Source organism: Hirundo rustica, chromosome 18, assembly GCF_015227805.2.
Source record: "Hirundo rustica isolate bHirRus1 chromosome 18, bHirRus1.pri.v3, whole genome shotgun sequence".
Taxonomy (NCBI): Eukaryota; Metazoa; Chordata; class Aves; order Passeriformes; family Hirundinidae; genus Hirundo; species Hirundo rustica.
This window is the reverse complement of record NC_053467.1, coordinates 11,223,085-11,247,280: the sequence shown is the minus strand read 5'-3', so window position 1 is coordinate 11,247,280 and position 24,196 is coordinate 11,223,085. Positions and strand designations below refer to the sequence as shown.

The 24,196-nt window shown below is 54.3% G+C and overlaps 1 protein-coding gene across 4 annotated transcripts in view; it reads left to right on the top strand.

Annotated features, from left to right (window-relative positions):
- Positions 1–24,196, top strand: part of RPTOR (regulatory associated protein of MTOR complex 1) — a 99,127-nt gene that overhangs the window by 33,338 nt on the left and 41,593 nt on the right. For all 4 annotated transcript variants that reach the window (XM_040081459.1, XM_040081458.1, XM_040081460.2 and 1 more), the window contains 9 exons: positions 4,094–4,153; positions 7,518–7,618; positions 8,482–8,626; positions 14,636–14,711; positions 16,343–16,444; positions 20,678–20,761; positions 21,680–21,790; positions 23,466–23,540; positions 24,037–24,102. In XM_040081459.1, coding sequence (XP_039937393.1) covers positions 4,094–4,153; positions 7,518–7,618; positions 8,482–8,626; positions 14,636–14,711; positions 16,343–16,444; positions 20,678–20,761; positions 21,680–21,790; positions 23,466–23,540; positions 24,037–24,102 — 820 coding nt within the window. The remainder of the gene's footprint in view (positions 1–4,093; positions 4,154–7,517; positions 7,619–8,481; positions 8,627–14,635; positions 14,712–16,342; positions 16,445–20,677; positions 20,762–21,679; positions 21,791–23,465; positions 23,541–24,036; positions 24,103–24,196) is intronic.

Genomic DNA, 24,196 nt, shown 5'->3' with positions numbered 1-24,196 from the left:
GCTCAGATTAAGGGATTTACTGTTCTGGGAATTAAATATCTGCTTCCTCAGAGAGCAGGGCTGGTGCGTGGTGCAATACAACTTTCTGTGAACTGTCCTTTGCACAAATCACTTTCCAGATATTGCGGTTGCTGTAAATAATGCAGCGGCTTTAAACAGTGCTGGAGTGAGAGGAAGGGAGTGATGAACCAGGGAAAGATGTTCTGGAATGACAGCCCGAGTTAATTAGGCAGGAAGTTGGGAAAGGCTGCTCCGGGGTGCAGGAGCTTTCCAAGAGCAGTGTTTTACCCAGCACCAGGGACCTGGAGCCCCCAGAGCTCACAGCTCCGTGCAGAGGCTCCTCCAGCTGCTGCTCTCGACTTTGTGCCTGGGCCAGGATGGAAAAACCTCAGGGCATTTGCTGGATGGGGTTTGGAGAGGCAGAAGCCCAGGGACACTGCAGGTGGTGGTGGGAAATTGTCACCACAGCTCCAGGAGTTCCTCACTGCCCTTTGGAGAGATTTGGAATGAGTTCCAATCCTTTAAACCCCTTCTGTCTCACATTAGCAGCAAACTGGGCGAGTTCCTGTGGCCAGGCACTGGTTTGGGTATGTGAGGTTCTGCAGGAGAGGGTTTTTTGCTGGGTTTTGATTGTTAGATACGAGGTTTTGGGGTTTTTTTGGTGGGTTTTGTTCGTTAGAGGTGCGGTTTTTGGGGGTTTTTTTTGGTGAGTTTTGTTTGTTAGATACGGGGTTTTTTGGGTGTTTTTTGGTGGGTTTTGTTTGTTAGATATGGGTTTTTTGGGTTTTTTTTGGTGGGTTTTGTTTGTTAGATACGGGGGTTTTTTGGTGGGTTTTGTTTGTTAGATATGGGGTTTTTTTGGTGGGTTTTGTTTGTTAGATATGGGGGATTTGGGGTTTTTTTGGTGGGTTTTGTTTGTTAGATATGGGTTTTTTCGGTGGGTTTTGTTTGTTAGATATGGGTTTTTTGGGTTTTTTTTGGTGGGTTTTGTTTGTTAGATATGCTAAGAAAGGCTTTTTTTCAGATACTGTGATCTGTTGAGGAATTTTCTGTTCCTCATCTCCATGGGAACGCGGCTGAGGGGGTGAGCAGGGCAGGTTCTCCACAGGCTACACCTGCACGAGCATGAGAGATTCTCTGAGCTGTGTCTCGGGGTGTTGGACAGGAAAGGTGCTTGGAAAAGTGCTCAGGGGAAGGGTTTGAACAGCTCAGCCTCAGCTGGCTGATGCTGGGAGCTGCCACGGGAGCTCCTGGAGGGTGAAGAATTTCCCCCACTTCCAATCCAATGGTTGTGTGGTGTTCTCTGCCGTCTCTGATGAGGGTTATGCTCCTTTTGTGTTCCCAGTTGATCGGCCTTGTTGCAGGCGTGGTTTTATCCATGCAATCCTGTAAATAATAACTGCTGCTGCGGATCGTTGGTTTTTACTGATGTTAAACACAACAGATGCAAACCCAGAGCCTCTGCTGCGTTCTAAGGGTTTGATCCAAGCTGTGTTGATGTCCTAAAGCTGTTAATCAAAAACAAACACAGAAACCTTTGCTATTAAGACTTCCCCTTTCCTTCATCTCAGCTCTTTTCCTAAAACAAAGAGGCTTTTTTATCCTAAAGCTGACCCAGGACCCCGTGGAAGTGCTTTTGCGATACGACATTTGTGCAGCTCCAGACTGGCACTCTGATGAGGTTTCATAGATGGAATTTAGGGGCAAGTGAAAGTTTGGATAAGCGTTTATCCGTCCCATTCTGTTCTCTGTAGTGAAGTCACCGAAGGACAAGGTCCCTCATGGCTTGGGGCTGCAGCTGCAGCCACTTCTGTCTAATTTCAGGGAATTGAAATCGGTGCTGGGAGGAGGAGCAGGGGTCAGCCCAGCCCCTGGACGTGGGGTGTGGAAGTCGTGGTGCCAGCCTGCAGTTCCAGAGCGTGCCTTGGCTGCTGCTTGTCCCCGTGTGTGGTGGCTGCCGGGAGCTGACGCGTTCCAGATAGAGGCTGCGGCTAAATAAAGCTCCGTGCGAGGCAGACCGGGCGCGGAGCCGCGGGGATCGTTAATCCTGACGGATCTGCTGTCGGGAGGCAGGCGGGGACCTGCAGGAGCTGGGAGCGTTCGGAGCCCTGCTTTACGCAGATCCCGGCACCCAGAGCACGGGCAGCTCCCTTGGAAGCCATGCTCAGGGCTGACTCATGTGCCTGCTTCCCACCACCGCTCCTGGAGGGCACAGACCAGCCGCAGCTCAGCTGGCTTCCCTGCCTTGGAGCTGTGAAATCCCCTCCGTGAAGAGGGGTAGGGATCCTGAAAAGGGCTGGAAAACCCCCAGACGGCAAGGGACAGAACGCTGGGGAGCTGCTGAGCCTCGGGAGCTTGAGATGTGCAGGCTGTGTGCAGAAGGCAGCACGGGAAGGGAAAGGGCCAGAGCCGTGCCCGTGCCTGCTGAGGTTCTGTCTGAAGTGTTCTGTGGGCTTCTCCCTAATGTATTTATTTTGCATTTCTGCTCGAGGTTTTGGGGTTAACTCAGCCAGTCCTCTGTCCCACATTGGTTTAGACAAACCACGCTGAGTTTCAGATGTTCCCGTGATACTGAGCACCATTTCCTGCCTTTCTGGGTTTGGGTTGGGAGGGAGCTGAAAGCCCATCCGGTGCCAGCCCCTGCCACGGGCAGGGACACCTCCCACTGTCCCAGGGTGCTCCAGGTCCTGTCCAACCTGGTCTTTGAGGTCTTCCCTAAGCCGGGAATATCAGCACTGTCCCGGGTTGCCCCAAGCTCCGTCCGAGCTGGCCGGGGACACTCGCAGGGGCAGGGGCAGCAGATGTCACCTGCAGAGCTGTTCTGCTCTCACCCTGCTCCCAGGCACCGTCAGAAGGGTTAGATGTCACCTGCAGAGCTGTGCTGCTCTCACCCTGCTCCCAGGCACCATCAGAAGGGTTAAACTCTGCAGCCTCATCCCAGGGACCTGGCTCTGCCAGCCTGCGTCTGCCTGGGGCTGTTTAGGAGGGAATTTCCCTGCGTGGCTCTGTAATGCGCTGTCGTAAGAATTTTATATTTCGGCAGATTGCACAGGGATCCCACTGCAGGTTCCTGGGTTCTTTATGGCTTCTCTTTCTGCTGGATGACGCACGCATCAGGAAAGCAGCCTGGGACCCCGAGCTTTCCAGAGCCTGTCCTTGTCCTGGGCTCCAGCAGATGCCCTTCAGGCAGGGGATGCCGCAGGGAAACTGGAGCGCTCCTCAGGATCTCAGAAACGAGCTCTGCCTGTCTTGTCTTTAATAAGTAATTGTTATCCCCTTTTACTTGGGGAAGAGCCTTTTGGAGGTGGATAACGTGGCTGTGGTGAGCAGGGATGGGGTTGCTGGCAGCTGAGCCCTCGGTGTCCCCAGGGCTCTGTGCAGGGCTGTGGCAAACGTCAGCAGAGATTGCACCGAGGAGTAAATTCCTCCTCGAACAGCAGAGTGAGATCCCGGGCCCAGGCAGTGGGCTGGTAAGGCAGCGCTGTCAGAGGAGGTGGTTTGGGCTGGATTTGCTGGGTTTCCATCCCGGAGCTGCGCTCCCAGTGCTGCCCTGTGCCCCCTTCCCACACACTCCTGCTTTAGCAGCGCTGGGCATTTTCCAGGCGTTTCCCAGCGCTGCTGTTCCTGGAGCGGTGGGATTTGTGAGGCTGAGGAGACGGAGTCAGCAGGTTTTTTAATTAAATAACGGAGGTGTGTGAACCCACGTTCCTCCCTTCCCTGCCTGCGGTGCGGGATCTGCCAGGGCAGCCCAGGCGAGGCTGCTCACGGTTCCAGCTCACGGATGCTCCTGCTCCGGGCTGCTGCTCCCGAGGGGCCGTGCTGGGGGCTGGGGGCCCTCTTCCCCGCAGCCGTGTGCTGGGACACTCGTCACCCTGGCAGTTGCAATGGCCCAGGTTTGGCACCTGACCGTGGAAATGGTGACGAGTGCTGGGGGCCTCGTTTGGCTGCGAGCGTGCCGTGCTGAGGTCTCCTACCCAAACACCATTCTAAAGGCAGGAGCAGTGCAATAAAGAGCCCTCCTTCTGCACCCTCTCCGCTGAGCCTCGTCGTTAACCACTCAATTAGTGTGTTCTACTTTACTGTCTCTCCCCAGGTTCTGCATGCAGAAGAGTGTCAGGCTGGTGCCAGGAGTCACGCTGGATTTAATAGAGAAGTAAGTCAAATTTTGTGTGTGTCGGTGTGTCCTGGAAGGGCTGAGGAGAGCACTGGAAATAGGAAGAAGTGTAAATTCTCGACAGGGAAGTGTTCCCTGGTGTTCAGTGATGGTGCCTGATGTGGAGGAGTGGAGCTGCCGATGGCACCTGAGCAGTAATGGGCTGAGAGCACATCAGCTCCAGTCTCCTGTGCCACTTTTGCATGTTTTCAATCAGCTGGGGTTCAGAAAGCCTCTCGCTGCTGCCAGCCCTCCCACACGGGTGTGCTGGGCTAGCCAGGTTCAGCAGCAGTGCTAAGGTTTTTAATTGTGCTAATTTTATGGGGGAAAAATCGATTATCTCCTCTCAGCTGGGGAGAGGGAGTGATAATTTGTGTAAAGCTGTATTTCAGAGTACTCATTGGACCAAAATAAAAATACAGTTTACAACTGGCAGAGCAGTGACACGCCCTGTCTCTCAGAGGGGTCAGGGTGGTTTTCAGGGGAGGGATTCACCGCTGCGTGTTGCTTCCTCTGAAAGCCCTGGGGAAGATGTGCTGGGGTTTGGGTTTCTGCTGGCCTAGAGGGGATGGGAAGCAGGAAGGAAACTTTCCTGGGGCTGAGCTGTGCCTGGGTGCCAGAGCTGTGCACAGGTTTGGGGACGAGGAGGAGCTGAGGCCGCCTCAGGCCACGGCACAGGGAATGGCTGTGGTGTGTTAATTAATTAACAATTGCTACAAGAGCGTCTCTAATTAAAGACGTGGTGAGGTCGCTGAAGGTCTGAGCCGGGCAGCTCTGACTCAGCCTCACAGAGCACTTGGATGTTAAATCCTCTTTGAGGAATGGTTTCCTGGCAGGAATAGGTTTTTGTTCAGGCTCTTGGTGCCTGCTGTGCCACAGCACACGTGTGTGTGTGGCAGGCTTCTCCAGGGGAAGGGTGCCAGCAGCAGCTTCCTATGGATATCAAATATTTAAACCTCATCATCTTCATCTGCTCCTCACATCAGTTATAGAAAACACAGATTTTTATTACAGTCTCGAGACAGACCGAGAATAATTCCTGGATTGCCTGTGTGTATACTGTAATTTATAATTCAGTTGTCTTTAAAATTGGGGAAGGAGTTTATATTGCAATTAAGCTGCAGACTTGGAGCTAAATGAAGCTGTGCCTTCTCCTAAGGGCTCCAATTTCCAATTATCCGGGCTCAGCCCGTGTCCTGAGGAGGGAACGTGTGGAGGATCCTGATGTGCATTTCCATCACGGAGATGAGACCGAAACAATCCTTTAGCCTAGAAACAGAGATCTTTGCTGGAGCCAGACAGCAAAATATAGAGGAGTTTTGGTGGAGTGTTGGGAATTTGGGAACTTCTGGCTGCCACCTCGTGAGACCTTTTGCTGGCATGTCCATGTCTCTGTCCACATTCCTCCTGCTTTGGGGGGACTTTCTGTTTGATCCAAGACTTCAGATCATCTGTGCTGGAGGTGTGGCTGCTGACTGACGTGGGCTGGGCTTTGTTCTGCTTCTCAAAACATTGGGGGGAAAAAAACCTAAGGAATGGTTTATGGGAATAAATCCATGCTAATGGGAATCCAAGACCGGGGGCCAAGAATTGGGGATGTGCAGGGATGCTTTATTCTCTGTAGCTGCTTTGGGCTCCCTCTCCCAGAATCCCACTCTCAGGGGACCAGGATTGGTACTTGGCATTCCTGGGATTTTCAGCTTGGGTCCATTGTGCAGAGGGAGGGAATTCTAAACAAAAATCCCCTGAGAAGGGGAAAACAAACAAACAACAAAAAGCCTTGAGAGCTGTTCCTGCTGTGCAGCCTGAGGAGATGGCCGTGTCTGGGCCCCAGCTCAGTGTCACTGTCCCTGGAGCAGAGCCTGGACCCTCTGGCCCCTGGTGTCGGGGCTGGTGACAAAGGGAGTGTCCCCATGTGGGGGAAGGTGCAGAGCAGAGCCCGCTCCAGGCACCAGCGCCACATCCATAAAAGCTGCCAGAAATAACAGACGTGAGACTAAAATTGATGTTTGCTTCCACTTGAAGCATTATCAGATGTCAGGGGCTGGAAATTGCTCATGTTTTAATGTCTGTTTATTATTTATAGCGGGAGATGAAAATTCACCGTTCGCCTTCGCACCTGGCTTTGGCAGCTTTCAGCCCCTGGATTCGCTGGTAGAGAAGGCAGCAGGAGATGCCAGGGGTGATTTCTGTGTCTCGCTGGCTGCTCCTGGCCCTGCTGCCCGGGGCTGCTGCGGCTCAGAGCGCCGGGCTGTGACCGCCAGGAGTTTCCCTCCGGCACCCAGGGGGTTTGTGGGTGGAGTGGCTCCCGTGTCACCGCTGTCAGCGGCGCTCAGGCGGTGCGGGCGCAGCCTGCTGTGAATGCAGAGCGCGGCTCCTGCTCCCAGGGATGGTTTTCATGGCAACCGTGGCTCACCTCCTCGTTCTGGAGAGGCTCTGCAGCTCCGGCCCGGAGCCTCCGAGCTCCGTCTGCCCCAGTCTGCCCAGGACCCCCAGCCCGGGCAGGGCACGCCTGCACTGGCACTGGGCTCTGGTGATGGGCGGTGTGTGAGCACAGGAGCCCCGTGGGTCCTGTCTGAGCAGCTCTTGCCGGGCCGGGAGGTCTCACGCAGAACCTTTGAGGTTGGAAGAGACCCCCGAGGTCACCGAGTGCCAGCCGTGCCCGATCCCCACCTTGCCCCCAGCCCGGAGCTGCGAGTGCCGCGTCCGGCCCTTCCCTGGACGCCTGCAGGGATGGGGACCCCAGAGCTCCCTGGGCAGCCCCTGCCCACGCCTGGCACCTTTCCCGGGAGATGGTGATGACTGAGAGCTGCGGTGACGGCGGCGGGCACGCGGGGTGAGCCGTGCCTGCCTGCCTGGGGAGCTCGGGGGGTTCCAGGGGAGCCCCTGGGGCCCGGGGAGCTGCAGAGGGTGTGTGCAGTGCAAACATTGCCAGGCAATCCTCAGCAGAGCCTCCGTGGCCCCGTGTTCCCTGCGCTCGCTCCGGGGGATCCGTTAGCAAACGCTGCTTCCGAGATGTGTGTTTTTCCTCTGATACCCAGACAGACAGGAATTTTTCATAAGATGTTAATTTCTAGCTGCTTTAAGAGCTCTATTTATATGCAGGAATGGTGTATAAATAAATGCATGTGGCAGAGGAGTGAGTGGCCGTAGAAAAGCTTCCTGTGTTGGTCCTGATACTTCTGATATTTAAAAACTTGTCACAGAAAGGAAATGGGGTTAAATGAGGATTAAATCCACGGGATGTCTTAGCAGGTTGCTGCCTGTTTCTGAAACTTCCTCATCCTATTGGTGATAATTTCTCATGAGGAGAAAGGCGAAATAACAGGGGTCTCATGAAGGGTTTCACTTCCCCCACCTGCAGGATTCCTGGGAGGCTGAACGACAGGAGAACTCCCCTGGGAGAGCTGAACTGGATCTTCACAGCCATCACAGACACCATTGCCTGGAACGTCCTGCCCAGAGGTGAGGCCAGGCAGGGGAGGGGCACGAGCAGGCAGAAAATTAAACCCTGAAACTGAAGAACAGATCAGGGTGGAGCTGAAAGCTAGTTTGGTTTTTATTAGTCGTTTTTAGCAGAGCATTGCAGATCATTAGAACCCAGAAAGGGTTTTTCTGTGTTAACACAATTGCTGTAGCTTGAATAATTCTCTTCCTTACTGTATTTGTACAGAGCAATCTGTTTTCTTCCAGCCTTGGTTAGTAGCATGAATAAAGGCTTTTTTTTTCCCCTCTTTGCTGGTAAGGCAGTTTTGTTTCCCATGAGTAACTTCATCCCTCATTTCTCTACCCCTGTTGTGCTCTGAATTGGTACTTCTGGAGCACAAGCAGCCAAATTTGTAAACAGTTCTCCAACCCCGCTCTTCCCAATGCTCGCACGGCATCAGTTCTTCTCTGCCCTGTAGAGGAGAGCACATTTGCTATCTTTTAGGATTCATTTTGGCTTCCCATCAAACTGCCAGTTAACAGATGGATAGTTCTTGATTAAACAGTACACAGAGGTCCTGTTCTCCCTCAGTAATTTTCCAAAAACTTAGGATGAGCTGAAATGGAACACCAAAAGGGGGATTCGATCCAGAAAAGGCAAAAAAGAACCCGAGGTAGAAAGTGTTTAATTGTGTTAACGCAGAGTGGAGCAGCCACGGTGCTCTGAGGCAGCTGTGAAGGAGAATTTCCCTTTTGTGGTTGTCATCGCGTCCCTGCAGAGCCGCTGCGGGTCCCTCGCTCCCGGAGCGAGATGTTCCCGTGGTTTTACATCCTAAACCCTTCTTGCTCGCTGCCTGAGGTGCTGAAACGTGCTCGTGGTGACGGCTGCAATCTCCTGGCAGATCTGTTCCAGAAGCTCTTCCGGCAGGACCTGCTGGTGGCCAGTCTGTTCCGGAACTTCCTGCTGGCAGAGAGGATCATGAGGTCCTACAACTGCACCCCCGTGAGCAGCCCCCGGCTGCCCCCCACCTACATGCACGCCATGTGGTGAGTGCTGGCGCTGCCCGGGCTCCCCTGGGCAGGAATTCCCGCTGGGAGGGGGGCAGGCCCTGGCTTACTCCGTGCTTACTGCACGACGGCCCCTGGAGCCCTGGGAGTGTCCCCAGGGATGTGGCAGGTGTCCCAGGTGACACTCGGGGGTCCCCTCCAGCCCCGACCATTCCGGGATTCCGCGTGGATCTGTGCAGAGCTCCCCTGGTTCGGCCAGTGGGTGAGGAGCGGAGCAGCTCCCGGCAGCCTGACGCCCGTCTCCACGGCTGCTTCTGCTGGGTGTTCAGAACTGTCCTGGAGTTCTGTGGAGCAGGAGCTTCGGGGCAGCCCTGTCCCCCTTCCCTGCAAACACCCAGGACAATGGGTCGCCTGCTGCCTTTGTTTTCCCAAGGTGAAGCTGGTCCCCAGCGTGGGAGCAGCAGAGGGCCCCAGGGGAAGGTCCTGAACTCGTGCTGCTGAGGCAGAAGGAGTCCCTGCTGTCGAGTTCCTCTGCTTTTAGTGTCGCTTTCTGGATGGTTAAGGGAAATGGAGGTGGCACGGTTATCAAAAGGCTCTTAACTGTAGTTCTGCATATCAAACCAATGTCCCACAGACAATTGTAGTAAAAATAATAATAATAACAGTAATAGCGAAAATCCTGGCTTTTATTTTCCTGCTGGCTGCGATTAATAGAGCAGCACCAAATGGGGCCAGGGACAGAGGGGGGCAGCGACACTGAGGGGGCTCCTGTGGGACAGAACAGAGCCCTGCTAAGGGCTCAGGTAGGGGCAGCCGGGGGGGCTCAGCCTGTGCCTGCCTTTCCAGAAGCTTTTTCGTAGGTTTTTTCCGTGAGAATGTGGAGGAAGGTGAACGCAGAGGGTGGTGGTGAACGGGGGAAGCGCCGGCAGCAGCACTGAGGAGCTCGGGTTCCCGGAGCAGGGGAGAGAACTCCCGCTCCCTGGGACCGTGGCGGGTGTCCCAGGGCTGGGACGAGCTGGGATTCGGGTCCCTTCCAGCCCAGACAGTGCAGGGCTCCGTGGCGCGGTCCCTGCAGGGAGCGGGGCCGGGCTGGGAGCCCCGGGAGCCTTTGCAGGTGCAGGCGAACACCCAGGGGGAGCTTGCTGGTGCCACACGGCTGCTTTAGTCATTGAACACCCCGGAGGAGATCTGGGGCGCCTGTGGCCACAGCTGTCAGCAGCTGGGCAGCGGAAGCTTCTGAGTGCTGGGACGTGGCAGACGGTGACCCCGAGTGCTTTGGGTCAGCAGTGCTGTGGGGTGAGCTGGTCCGGCAGTGTCACAGGGGCTGGGACACCGTGAAAAGCCACCCCATGGCTCTGAGCTGCTGCTGCAGGCGGCAGAGCTGCAGCCATCAGCTGCACTTTGCGAGTGCAGGAGGGTCGGACACGGCGTCGCAGGAGTTTCAAAATTAAACCAGTAAATTTCTGGCGTTATTTATGGCTTGGGTTTGTTTGGTTTGGTGGGTTTTTTTGGTTTGGTTTGGTTTGGTGTTTTTTTTTTTTTTTTTTTTTTGGTTTTTTTTTTTTTTTTTGGGTTTTTTTTTTGTTTTTTTTTTTTTTTGTTTTTTTTTGGTTTGTTTTTGTTTGGTTTTTTTTGTTTTGTTTTTGCCAGCATATTAAAAATCTATATTTTCTGTTCCTTATAGGGACATGATTCCTTCTTATTGCCAGCCTACTAAAAGCCCGTGTTTCTGGTTTCCTGTGGGAACATGACTTGGAGTTGGTGTTCTATGGTTTGAGCCACAGGAATGAAACTCCTGGATCCCATTTTTTATCTCTCTCAGACTCACAAGGCAGCACAGTGGGGTTTAGAAACACATTTGCTTTGCTCATATCGTGGTTCTGGAGCACAATGGTGCTGGAAATTCCTTTGGGAAGCTGCAGGAGGGTGCCGGAGACACCTTTGTGAAACCCCTCAGAGCGCAGCACCATTGCTGCTGCTCTTTAGGATTCACCAGAAGCAATTCCTTAAGAACAGGCACACAAAGGGCTCTTTTCCACGTGAGTCCTAAACCCTGGTGAGGTAGGGAGCAGGGAATTGACACACTTTGTTCAGTGCCCTCCAAAAAACGTGCGGTTTGCAGCAAATCCAGCAAAGGGGAAAATTCCACTTTTGTCCGGGGTGGCTCAGTGCGTTATTAGGAGCTTTCACTAAGGACAGATTTAGAAACTAATTTAGGGCTCGTTTAAATATTTTCTAAAAATAATCATTTGTCTGTCACCTTTCACTCAGGAGTTTCTAATGGATCCCTGATCTGAAACCTGCAGACCCATTTTCCACTTTGGAGGAGCTGGGCGATGAGATGAGGGCAGGAGAGTTGGCCACAGGGTGCTGGAAAGGATGAAACTCCAGCCAGGGGGTTGTGGGGCTTTGTGGAACCAAGGTCTGTGGCTCTGGCTGGTCCAGCAGAGTTTTCTGGTGGGTGTTTTATGCTGCTTTCGCCCAGATTTTTGATCCCCAGGCAGTTTTGGGGAGCAAGTCTGGCTGCCGTGGCAAGATCTGCACGTGGTGGGAGCAGCACTGCAAACAGCCCCTTGCACTTGAGCGTCAGTTTTCACCTCCTGGATGATTCCCACTGCCCCTTCTGGGACAAAAATCAGCCTGTGCTCTGTGTCCTGTGCTCACCCCCACGTCTCCTGTGGAAACTCCCCGAGGTGGCTCCCGAGCTGGGCGTGTGGCACAGGTGTCACCCGAGCGCTGAGGCTGCTGCAGGCAGGAGCTGCTCTGCCTTTTTGAGAAGCTAACCTTTCGGGCTGGTGTTCATCTGGGAGACCACAGTATCCTTTATGGCTGGAACTCGAGGAGAAGTGGGAATTTCCACCTTTTGGGGGCTGTTTGACCCACGAGCTGTCGGTCTCCTCCCTTCACCAAGGAGGGCAGTGTGCTTTGGAGGCAGGAGAGCTGACCCCTGTGGCCGTGCCCCCTTGGGCTGAGTCTGGCTCGTTACTTCTGGTTTTCCCACTTTTGTTGGCGTTCTGAGTTTTGCCTTGCCCTGGGCAGGGGCTGCCTGTGTTTGTGTGGTGCCTCTCGCTGCAGGGGCTGGGCTGACTACAGGATTAATATTAGCATTAATATTAATATCCATTGACTGGCTGTGCTGTTCAGCTGCGAGTGGCTCTGTCTATTGTGCAGGAGCACAGAGCCCTGTCAGCACCTTGATCTCCGCCCTGATGGATTAGGGTTTGTGCATTACTGCTGGTGCCAGCTGCTTTTATTCACGGCCTTTGAAAAGGCCTAATAATGTGTTTGGAAATATTTCCTAACACGGGTCGTTTATTAAACCCCAAGTGCCTTAATTATGCTTTGCAAGAGCTACGGCCCGTCCCTAATAGAAGCACCGCTGTGTTTGCAGGCCGTGAAATTCGGGCTGAAAGGAGTCACAGTGCACTGCAGACACAAGGAGCTGGGGCTGGGAACAAAAGCATGGTGCAGCAAGGTGGGAGGGGGCCGGGGGGCTCGGGGCTGCTCAGCCGTCCCTCGGGGGAACCAGCCCTCGGTGGCTCTGCAAGAGGCCAGTGGCTCTTTGGAGAGGTGTTGGGAGCTGCCTGACGTTTGAAGGATTAGATTAGTTCAGATTACACCGTAACCAGATATTTTCTGTGTCTGTGTGCGAGTCTTTACATCTCCAAGTCCCATTATCGGACTGCGGAGACTTTGGCGTGGGGCAGAAATAGCAAAGCCTGTGCTCTGAGTTGTGGCTGGGCGTGCTGGGAGAAGGAAAGGATTTCAGACTCGTGTCAAATATTCGCAGTAATAACTGTTTTTTTTAAAAATAGCAGTGTCTGAGCAGCTCCCCAGCTGTGCCTAAAGCAGCTTAGGGAGGTGACAGGGTCGCTGCCACGCAGGTGAGCTGGGGCTGCGGTCACGCAGGGCACGGCTGGCGCTGGGCTGGCAGAGCAAACGTGGAACGTCTCCCCCAGCAGACTCCACGAGCTCGGGGGTGCTTGATGGGCTCAGGAGCTGCCCCAGGACTGCAGGAGGCAGGAGCTCTCCTGGCCCCCGGTACCTGTGTGCTGCCAGGTAATCCCCACCCTTCCCACAGGAAAAGAGAACGTAAAAAACGTTAAAAGACGTCAAGAATACATTATTTAAAAAAAAAAAAAAAAAGGACTGAGTTAAAAGCATTAGACATTGAGTCAGCCCCGAGAATGTGAGTGTAAGAACATCAGCCTCCGCCAGCTGCCAGCTAATGGGTACCCGTGGGTGCAGACACACACAGGCTCTGGCTGGGCTCACTTTCTGCTCTCTCAGTGTTTCTGGGGGTTTCCACTGCCTGGCAGTTTGTGGGGTTGGGCAATAAACCAATCCCTGAGCAGGGCTGGGGCTCTGCCTTCTGTTCTTCCGCTCGAAGTCCAAACTTTGCAGCGCCTCTGGGAAGCAAAGAGGCAGCTGATGAGTGCACGTTAAATTATTAAACATTTTAACAGTCCTAGTGTAGTGAAGGGTGTTGGACTGAGGTGGGGGTCCCTCCACACACCGTTCCTCTTGTGCTGCTGCCTTGGCTTTGGGATAAGCAAAATCACTTTTTTTAACCGAGTCAATCTTCCTGCTAAGGAGAGCTTTTAACTTTGTGCAATTAGTTCACGGCAGTATCAAAAAAAGATCCTCTTTAGCACTTTCTTTGATAGCATAACTCCATTGAAGCACCGGGGTGTTTCACAGGGTTGTTTCACTGTCACCCTCTCAGGGTGGAGGGCCTGGAGTCGCTGGAGGAGAGCACTGAGGAGGGAAAGGCGTTCAGCCCTTGTGTCCCAAATGCAGAGGAAACAAATCTTGCAGGGCACTTTGCATTCAGCAGTCTCTGCTGAGGGGCTGCACTGGTCTCTGGCTTTCATAAATCACTGGGGGGATGCAGCACCTCCCATCCTGGTTCCCTGCTGCTCCCAAATTTATCTCTGGTTTGTGTGGTGGGAGCTCAGACAGCACATCCAGGGTGTGCCCACCTTTCCCGTTCCCCCTGGGGTATTAAAGCTGCCAGTCTCTGCTGCTGCTCCTCCTCCTCTTCCTCCCAGCCGGTGCTGTCACTGTGTTTTCCCTTCTCCTCTCCCCACCCTCCAGGGTTTACTCCTTTCCCATTCATCTGTGGCTTGGTTTGAATCCTGTTATTATTGTCACACGTGTTTCATGGCATTGTCGGTTCAGCCAGCACAGTGAGTGACCTGTGTGTAACCTGTGTGTAACCCTGAGGGGGAGCAGCTGTCCCAGTGGTTGGAAATAGAGAAGTTTTACTTTGTTGGCTGGTGTCCCCTTGGCTGGGAGGGTCTGTGTGCTCCACAGCAGAGCAGAAGCAGTGTTTGGGGTGGTTGGGATGGAGGATCGTTTCAGGGCTGGTTTGGAATGGCTGGAGAAGCATTTGAAGTATTTGACCTGAGCAGAGTCTCTTCCACAGCTGCCCTTGGTTGTGGAGAGCAGGAAGGTTAAGGTTTCCAGCTGCTGGTTTTGTTTTGGCAGGTTGGCAGAGGTTTGAAGGGTTTGGGTGACGTTGGCTGTGTGGCTCCAGCGCTTTCCAACAGCCCGTTCTCAGAAGCGTCAAAAAGAGATTTCATTTTAATCTACTCAAATCTCTTTTTAAATTTTTTGTTTGCTCTTTCTGATAACACTTAAACCCTTTGAGATCTGACCTCGCAGGGCCGCTTTGGGCATTTTTGTAGCAGCTTTAGTGCTGCTTACCTAAAGTGACTGTGAAGTGTGTGCTGCTGCAGGGAGCGACCCACAGAATCCTTTTGTGGGCAGCCAGCATCAGAGCAGTTGTCTCTGATCTCTAAACCGTTCTCCTGTGTAGTAAAACATTCCTCAAAGGAATGTCAACCCTGTGGGCTGACGTTCTCCAGCGCTGCAGAAAATTCCTTTAGGTGTTTTTCCCACTTTTCCCTGAAAAGAGGGAGTATCGAGCACTTCCAAGCCAGTCAGACATCCCTGTCCACCCTGGGTGGTCAGAGTTTCCATTTCCCTTGCTGTTCCTTATGGATAACCTGTAATGCCTCCTCTTGCCTCTCTCCCTTCCTCCAGGCAAGCCTGGGACCTCGCTGTTGACATTTGCCTTTCGCAGTTACCCACCATCATCGAGGAGGGAACTGCCTTCAGGGTAAGTGGGGGCTCTCCTGGAGCCTGGGGCCGTCCCAGCCACCCTCTGAGCCCCAGTTCAGCTCCTCAGCTCGGCTGGGGCACTTCCAGGGTTTGTGTCAGTGCTGGCACAGGGTGCCCGGGGAAGCCCCTGGATCCCTGGAAGCTGGACGGGGCTGGAGCAGCCTGGGACAGTGGGAGGTGCCCTGCCGTGGCAGGGGTGGCACTGGGTGGCCTTTGGGATTCTGTGATTCTCCCTTAGAGGAACAGACAGAAATCAAGTGTAAGCTCTGCCCTGCTGCAGGAAGCTCCTGCCAGTAAAAGCCTTGACTTGGAACGTTCCACAGCGCTCCAACTTCACCAGGTGTTGGTGCCAGGAAGGTCCCAACATGCAGCACAGTTTTTGAAATTAAAGGCCTAAATGTGAAAATGATCTCTTCTTAGAGTTCTTTTCAAGTGTCAAATAGGGTTGGAGGGTATGTCCAGAGAGTTCTCTTAAAGCTCAGTGTTGTTAACAGGAGGCACTGGGGGATTTCTGCTTTATTTAACCTCAGGGAGCAGAAAAGTAACATTTTAAATTTTATATTTACCTTAAATTCCTTTATTCAGAATGGATTTTTCTTGATATTCCTTCGATATTTCATGAAGTGAAACCTTGAAATTGTAATTACTGTACAAGCTCAGGTCCCTGTTCCACCCCGATGTCTCTGTAATTCTCAGTAACATTCTTGCAGTTTATTTATATTGCCAAACTTCCAAAGGTTTTCTGGCTGTAATTGCAGGTTGTCTCCAAAGCCCTGAGTGCAGAGGAGAGCTGTGGGCTCCTGCCAGGCTGGGGGTGGATCAGGATGCCCTGAGGCCTTAATCCTCCCACCCCTTGCCTTCCTCACTCCGGGCTCTGCTTCAGAACGTAAAAAATACTATTTCTCTTCTCCTGGCTTACGTTCATTTTTACTTTCGGTCTCTAACAATGTCACTGGAGGCTTTTTTTATTAGTGTTAACCCTCAGCTGGGCATTCTCTGTCAAGTGGGCTGAAATTCTGGAGATTTCTGAGTGTTTTGGGGTGGGAAGAAACACAGACCTGCTGGGGATCACTCAGGAGGTCAGCGAAGAAGAGTGGCCATTCTCAGCTGGAGATCGATTCAGGCTGGGCTGGGAACAATTTCGAGGCTGGTTTTCAAGCCTGACAGATGTGGTTTCTCTGTGTTTTGGCTGTGGTGGAGGCAGGTCAAGCTGTCAGGGTGCAGCTGGGGCTGGCGGCGGGCGTGCAGCCGCGTCCCAGCCTGGCTGGTGCTGGCCAGGGGCAGGGAAGGGGACGCTCCCTGTGCTCCCTGTGGCCGCTGTCAGCCTGCTCCTGCCTGCCTGGCACCCCTGGGCTGGCTGTCAGGGCTGGGGAGCAGCTGGGTGAGGCACAGGGACCTGCTGACCTTCCCTGGGGCCTTTCTTGGTCCCTCCTCTGCTCTTTCCTTCTTTCTCCCCAGCACGTTTAAAGGCGCGTGTGTCTGCTCAGTCTTTGGGGAGCTTCTGTGCTTTAGAAAACCCCAGTTACAGATCACAGCCTCAAGGAAACAGCGAAGTCCACAGGTGCCAGAGCTGTTGCCTTCACTCCTCGGTGTTTAACCCTTGCCTGCATTCCCCCTTTGCTCCCCCAGCACAGCCCCTTCTTCGCCGAGCAGCTCACGGCCTTCCAGGTGTGGCTGACCATGGGCGTGGAGAACCGCAACCCCCCGGAGCAGCTGCCCATCGTCCTGCAGGTCAGTGCTGGGCTGGCTGTCCGTGCCAGGGGTGTTCCTGTCCGTGCCAGGGGTGTTCCTGTCCGTGCCAGGGGTGTCCCTGTCCGTGCCAGGGGTGTCCCTGTCCGTGCCAGGGGTGTCCCTGTCTGTGCCAGGGGTGTCCCTGCCTCTCCCTGCCCGTTCCAGGGGTGTCCCTGCCTCTCCCTCTCCATGCCAGGGATGTCCCTTGTCTCTCCCTGCCCGTTCCATGTGTCTCTCTTGCCGCCTGAGCCTCAAGCTCCCAACCCTTTGGTTTGGGAACATAAATCCCAGGGGCTTCTCCAGGATAAATGGGAACTGGTTGTGTGTTCACCAGACCCACGTGGATGAACCCAAAGTGCTTTTCCTGCCCCATCCCGTGGCTCTGGTTGAGCCAGGCCCCTGCTCTGTCTCCTCTGTGTCCCAGCTCTCCCAGTCAGGCAGAGACTTTTATCTTCCCCCTTTTCAGAAGGTGGAAGCCACTGCAGCGTGAATCGTGTGGAAACGTCTTTTACCCGTGTGCTCTGGCCTGGGCGGTGTTCCCTCTAACGTGGGGCTGGGATCCTGCTGAGGAGCACACAGCCAGGTCTCTGCAGCCCTGGGGGTCCTGGGGGTCCTGCAGGCACCGCTCAGACCAGGCAGAGCTCTCGTGTTTAAAGGAGAGCAGATCCAGGGGAAGCTCCGGGCGGTGTTCTATGGCAGGGCCGGGATTGCAGCTGCCGTCTGTGCCCTGCTCTGGCCTCCCCTCCCCGGGGCTTTGTGCTGGCAGAAATACAGCCCCCGGTACCTGTGCTCCCTGTGGGCTCTGCTCGAGCAGCAGCACAATTTAGAGCCTTTCTTTTGAAGGAACGTGGTGCCAGTCCCTTGTTCAGGGCTCTGTGAGGAGCCTCCCCTTCCCCGTCAGCTGGGTGTGTGACTGACAGCGCCATCCATCTCTGCAAACCAGATTTTAATTTCCTGAGTCTCCCAAGCCTTGGGGGATGAGGTGGACAAGGAGATGCGTGGTTTGTCTCTGTCACTGCGATGGAAGCAGGCAGGGCCTAGCTCCAGCTCCCGCTTTGCTGCTTTCCAAGGGCTTGTTTGGCACCAGCAGGCTCTGCAGGAGCGTGACTGCGGTGGGACTGCGAGGTCGCCTGGCAGAGCAGCCCGTGTTCCTGCCTGGAGCAGAACCGAGCTGGGCCAGCGTAATTGTTATAATTATAGCACGTTAATTGTGCAGGGGAGTAAGATTGGTTGGTGGCAGGTCTGAGCATACTAAGACTGATCCAGGGCAGGAAGGGAGGGAGTCCCAGACCCCAGGGAGAGAAGCCATCAGAGAGCCCGGCCAGCCTTGATCCCTGCAGAGGTTTGCTCCCTGTGGGACCTCCTGAGCGCTGAGGGCTTGTGGAGATCACTGCAGGCCCTGGCTTCATCCTGCCTTTGTGAGGAGCTGCCTGCTAAAACAGGGACTGTGGGGTGGAAATGATGCCCCCGTGTCCGGGCTGCTCCCTCCTTTGCGTGTGTGGCTGTAATTAACTCCCCGTTGTGGCTGGCAGTCCTGACGGGTGCTGGGCTGGGTGTGGGGTGGCACTGCCACTGTCCCGCCAGGTCCCGGAATGTGCACTGAGCCCCTCCTCGTGCCAGGCTCCGCAGTGTGCCAGCCTGGGCTCAGGCTGTTGTGCAGATCCTCTGGGGAGGTGGGAATGGGAAATCCTGCCAGGGCTGTGCCCGTGTTGGACGTGCGGAGCGGAGCTTTTCCGGTCAGACACGGATTGCTCTGGGGAACGTCCCGTGGGAGGGCAGCGGGGTGCAGCTGGGGTTGGATCTTCACCCTGACAGCCTTTTCAATTAGTGCCCTTTCCTGCCAGAGTTGGGAGCTCCTTGGTTTCTCTGCAGGCTGGGGTGCCAGCTGTGCCACGTCTGTGCCTCCTGCCCCTGCCAGCTCCTGCTGCTGTCCCAGCCCCGCTGCAGCCTCTCCTGCCCTGCTCCCTGCTCCTGCTTTAATCCCAAACAGCTGCCCCTGTCATCCCTGGGCTGGCTGATGGAACAGGCTGGTGCCAGCTAGGGCAGGGTGACCAAAATCCTTCCTCTAATGGCCAGTCCTGGGATGTGAGCTCTGATACCCCGAGTGAAAGCAGAGCAGCAGTTATCGCATCCCCCTGCTTTCTTCTGCGCTTTTCCTGCAGCACCTCAGTATCCAGTACCAGTCACCCGGAGTGCGAGACGTGAGCCAAGTAATTTAGTTATTCTTCAATATTAAGCATGAAAAATAATCTAATTTCAATATGCAGTGTGCAAACACACTGAGAAGGGGATGGAATTGGGGAGGTAAATCAGGGAGTCTGCTTTCCCTGAGATCCCTGCTGAAGGATGTTCCTCAATTTAAACTGAGGATTAAACGTTGCATTCCAATATCTTAGATCTGTTAAGGAGATTAAGAACTGCAAGTCTATCTGTTAATATTTCACACCAGGGTAGGTATAAGCCAGTAAAACACCACCTCATTAGCGATGTCAGACTCCATTTTAATGAGATTTTTATTAACGACCGACGTGACCTTTTGCTCCCTCTTAAGTCTCTGATATTGATTTGCCAAGGAAAGCAGAGCCTGTCCCAGTGCTCCTGAGCTCTTGGGAGCTGGGCTGGTGCTGCCCTTCGGGTCCTGCTGCGGGAACCATCAGGAGCTGGGCTGGGAAAGGCAGCTGGAATCCTCAGGCACCGCTTCCCTGGTGTCTGCAGCAGCTCCACAAGGGAGCATTCCCAGGGTTTGCCAGTGTCCCTTCCCCGTGCCCTGCAGCCCAGGCTGTGTTTCCCTGACAATAACCCATCCCAGGCTGTGTTTTCCTGGACAGTAACCCCATCCCAGGTTGTGTTTTTCTGACAATAACCCCATCCCAGGCTGTGTTTTCCTGACAATAACCTCAATCCCAGGCTGTGTTTTCCTGGACAGTAATCCCATCCCAGGCTGTGTTTTCCTGACAATAACCCATCCCAGGTTGTGTTTTCCTGTCAATACCCCATCCCAGGTTGTGTTTTCCTGACAATACCCCATCCCAGGCTGTGTTTCCCTGCCAGTAACCCCATCCCAGGCTGTGTTTCCCTGACAATAACCCATCCCAGGCTGTGTTTCCCTGACAATACCCCATCCCAGGCTGTGTTTCCCTGTCAATACCCCATCCCAGGCTGTGTTTCCCTGACAATACCCCATCCCAGGTTGTGTTTTCCTGTCAATACCCCATCCCAGGTTGTGTTTTCCTGACAATAACCCATCCCAGGCTGTGTTTTCCTGCCAGTAACCCCATCCCAGGCTGTGTTTCCCTGACAATAACCCCATCCCAGGTTGTGTTTCCCTGACAATAACCCATCCTAGGCTGTGTTTCCCTGACAATAACCCATCCCAGGTTGTGTTTCCCTGTCAATAACCCCATGCCAGGTTGTGTTTCCCTGACAATAACCCATCCCAGGCTGTGTTTCCCTGTCAATACCCCATCCCAGGCTGTGTTTCCCTGTCAATAACCCATCCCAGGCTGTGTTTCTCTGACAATACCCCATCCCAGGCTGTGTTTCCCTGTCAATAACCCATCCCAGGCTGTGTTTTCCTGCCAGTAACCCCATCCCAGGTTGTGTTTCTCTGTCAATAACCCATCCCAGGCTGTGTTTCCCTGTCAATAACCCATCCCAGGTTGTGTTTCCCTGCCAGTAACCCCATCCCAGGCTGTGTTTCCCTGTCAATAACCCATCCCAGGCTGTGTTTCCCTGTCAATAACCCATCCCAGGCTGTGTTTTCCTGACAATAACCCATCCCAGGCTGTGTTTCCCTGGACAGTAACCCCATCCCAGGCTGTGTTTTCCTGACAATAACCCATCCCAGGCTGTGTTTCCCTGCCAGTAACCCCATCCCAGGTTGTGTTTCCGTGCCAGTAACCCCATCCCAGGTTGTGTTTCCCTGTCAATAACCCATCCCAGGCTGTGTTTCCCTGTCAATACCCCATCCCAGGCTGTGTTTCCCTGTCAATACCCCATCCCAGGCTGTGTTTCCCTGCCAGTAACCCCATCCCAGGCTGTGTTTCCCTGTCAATAACCCATCCCAGGCTGTGTTTCCCTGTCAATAACCCATCCCAGGCTGTGTTTCCCTGTCAATAACCCATCCCAGGCTGTGTTTCCCTGTCAATAACCCATCCCAGGCTGTGTTTCCCTGTCAATACCCCATCCCAGGCTGTGTTTCCCTGCCAGTAACCCCGTTCCTCTGCCCTGCAGGTGCTGCTGAGCCAGGTGCACCGGCTGCGCGCTCTGGATCTGCTGGGGAGGTTCCTGGACCTGGGGCCCTGGGCTGTCAGTCTGGTGCGTGGGAGCTGCACGTGGGCTCCAGCACTCCTGCTGCTCGCTGCAGGGGTGGTAAATGCGGCTGGAGGTTTCTGGGAGGGAGGTGGGGAGGGGAGGATAATCCCCAGATGTGACGGATGAGCGTGTCTGCGCGCTCGTGTGTGGGAAATGCAGGCGGTGTCCCTCCAGGAGCGCGGCTTTGTGCTCGTCACATTCCTTCCCGGTGCAGCCAAGGGGAGTTCCCTGGGAATAGTAAAGTGTAAAATGATGTAAGGGACAAACCAGGAGGAAATATCTGGGGCAGGTAAGAAGGTTTGTCATTTAAAAGAAATAGCCAGAAAAAAGCGTGTGCGTCTGTTCTGTGTTCTTTCAGCTTAGTGGCTGCATCATTTTCTTCTCTTCCTTTATCTGTTTGGTGCCTGGATTTTACAAGCTCTTCTGAGCAGCTGCGTTCTGCAGTTTGGGAAGTGGCAGCACGGTGTGGAGCATAAATAAGAATTAAGCAGAGGAGCAGTTTAAAGCACTCCTGTAAATGGAGCTGTTTGTAGATAAAAGTGATGAGGATGAAGCACCAGCTGCTCGTGGAGCAGCTCAGTGATGGGACTTTGCAGTGGTTTGCTTTACCTCCTCCTGGAGACGCCTGTTAATTTCCAGGGGAAGGTTGGGATTCCTGAACTTTGTGACGTGCTGAGCTGGGAGAGCCAACGGCCCCAGCTGAGGGAGGTGAGGATAAGGAGCACAAACCAGCCCAGGCTGTGAGGAGAGAGAGCTGGTGCTGGATCAACTCGGTCTCCATGGACCAAATGAGCCTGGAGATACCTGGTGACATTCGGGATTAAAATGAGCAATAGACAAACACACAGCTGGGGGGCTGAGCTGCCCAGGGGGGTTTGCTCCCGGGGTTTTACTGACAGGGATTTGTTCTCTCCCTCCCAGGCCCTCTCTGTTGGGATTTTCCCCTATGTGCTGAAGCTCCTCCAGAGCTCAGCCCGTGAGCTGAGACCTCTCCTCGTGTTCATCTGGGCCAAGATCCTGGCAGTGGACAGTGTGAGTATTCCTGGCTTGTGGGCCTCAGCCAGAGCTCTGCTTGCTGGGCTTTCCAATAAGTAATGAAGCTGGTAAGTGATTGCAGGAAGATTTGTAGAGTCGTATCTCTGACTCAGTGGTTGGTGGGTGCAATTAGCTGAGCACTGTGAAATTATTAGGATTCATTCAGGCACAATCCAAGTCCACGCAGAAGGTCTGAACTGCTGTGGGTGTTGGATCTTTCCTCTTTGGGGGCGTTTTTTGTATCTCTCCTCCATTTCAGCGTGGAGCATAGCGCTGAATTTGTGGAGGTTTTCCTGCTGTTGATCCAGCATTGTCAGGTTTAGTTTTATAACAATATTTTTGTTAACATCCTCAGAGGATTTGGGAGAGCAAAGAAAATGAAAGCTATTCATCTTGGAGCTCTTGTGGAAAAGCAGAGCTCATTTGTGGCGCACCCGAGGCTGGTGCCTCGGCCCCAGGTGTGTGCCAGGGGCTCAGGTGTGATTCCCAAGTGCTGTTGTGCCCTCACCCCTTCCCTCCCATGCTCTGCCACTCCTCGCTTGTTTGCAGGCTGAGCTTTACAGCAAAACACAAAAAAATCCTCCTCGGTGCTGGGTTTGGGTTTCTTTGTGCTGTTCCACCAGCACGTGGTGGGAGTGGGAAGGGAGGAGGGGGCAGCTTTCCCTGGGGCCGCTGCTGAGGGAGGGGACAGGCAGACAGGATGTTTTCTGTTAGTTCTGAGCTTGCACACCAAGCCTGCAGCCTGCTTTGGTCATGCTGTGTTATTACTCAGGCAGAGCTGTTGGTTCCGGGAGGAGGAGGAGGAGGTGTCAGTGCTGCTGGGTTCCCGTGTCGTTCCCAGGAGCTCAGCCTGGCCCCGAGCCCCAGGAGCTGAGGGTGGGGCTGGGCACAGCCCCAGTGCTGCTGTCCCCACCTGCAGGGCCAGGGGCTGCTGTGCTCCGTGTGAGGAGCACAAAGTGCTGCCACTGGGAGGGCACGGGGAGCCTGGAGCCTGCCGGAGCTGGGGAATCCTCTGGCTCTCTCTCTCAGAGCTGCAGCCTGGCACCAAGCCAGGCCCCCTGCTCCTGGCTCTGCCAAAACCAGCAGCTTCACTCTCTTCAGCACTAAAATATTCCCTTGCATCTCTGCCTTGCCACCCCCTCCCCTTTCAGCAATTAGTTCCCTCCTGCACCTTCTCCTCCTGATGGAAAGTGCACGAGCCCGTCTCCGGCGGCGCCGTGCCACAGGGAGCTGATGCCAAGTCGGGGGTTCCTCCCTCCCGTTTTCGCTTTCTCCGTGGGGATCCTCGGGGGGTGACCCCACAACGTCAGCCTGGAGCCTGAGCTGGTGCCAGCAGAGCCCTGAGCCCAGCCCAGGAACCTGCCCTGTGCTCCCCAGGCTGCTCTGCTGGCTGTGGCAGGGGATAGAAACGTTCTGGGCAGGTTTAACGTGGCACAGAGATGGCTCCTTCGACTCCTGCCCGCAATTCCTGCTGTTTGTGGCAGAGGCTTCCCTGCCCTGTCCCTCTGGGGATGTCTGGTTGCAGCCCCCAGGAAGGCCTTGAGCTTTATTTGGTTTCTCAAATGAAAACAAGGCTGGAGAAAAATGGTTAAGAGATGAAAGGTTACACATCACTGGAGGAACAAAAGTGTGTGTTGTGCTTCTCACTGTGCCTTTCTGCTCTCTTTTTCAGTCGTGCCAGGCTGACCTGGTGAAGGACAACGGACACAAGTATTTCCTCTCAGTCCTGGCAGATCCTTACATGCCAGTAAGGACAGATCCCATTTATCCAGACTCTTGGGCGTTTGCTTGCCTTGCTTTAGCTGATTGCTGCTCTTCTGGTGCCTCGTGGGGCTGCCTCCCCCTGCAGGGGCTCCCAGTGCTCTGGGCAGGCGCTGCTGAGCTGTGGGACAGGGGCAGCAACAGCAGCCAGGGCTTTGCAGACTGGAGTTGTGACTGCAGGGTCTGTGAGGGTGGCTGCAGGAGCAGGGGATCACCCCAGAGCTTCGGTAATTCCCTCTGCAGCAGCTGGGCTCCCATGGGGGCTGCTTGGGGCTCTCCCCACAGCAGGGCCAGGCTGGCTGGGAGGATGCTGGGGAAGTGTCTGGGCTGGAACAGGGCCGATGCCAAGAACAGGGAAAGCAAGCTGGAATTTCCTCATCCTTTTAACGTGGCACAAAGTGCTCTTGGGGTGATGGCACGTTTCAGGGGGCTGTGGCTGCTCCCTGCCCTGTTCTCCTGGTAACCCTCAGTCTTGTTGCCAGGCTGAGCACAGGACGATGACAGCGTTCATCCTGGCTGTGATTGTCAACAACTACAACACTGGGCAGGTGAGTCCCAGCTGCCTTTTCCCTTGATCCTCTCCCACCTCTGCCTCATGCCTTTGCTTTGATAAAAGTGTCCTGGCTTGCTTTGAAGCCCAAA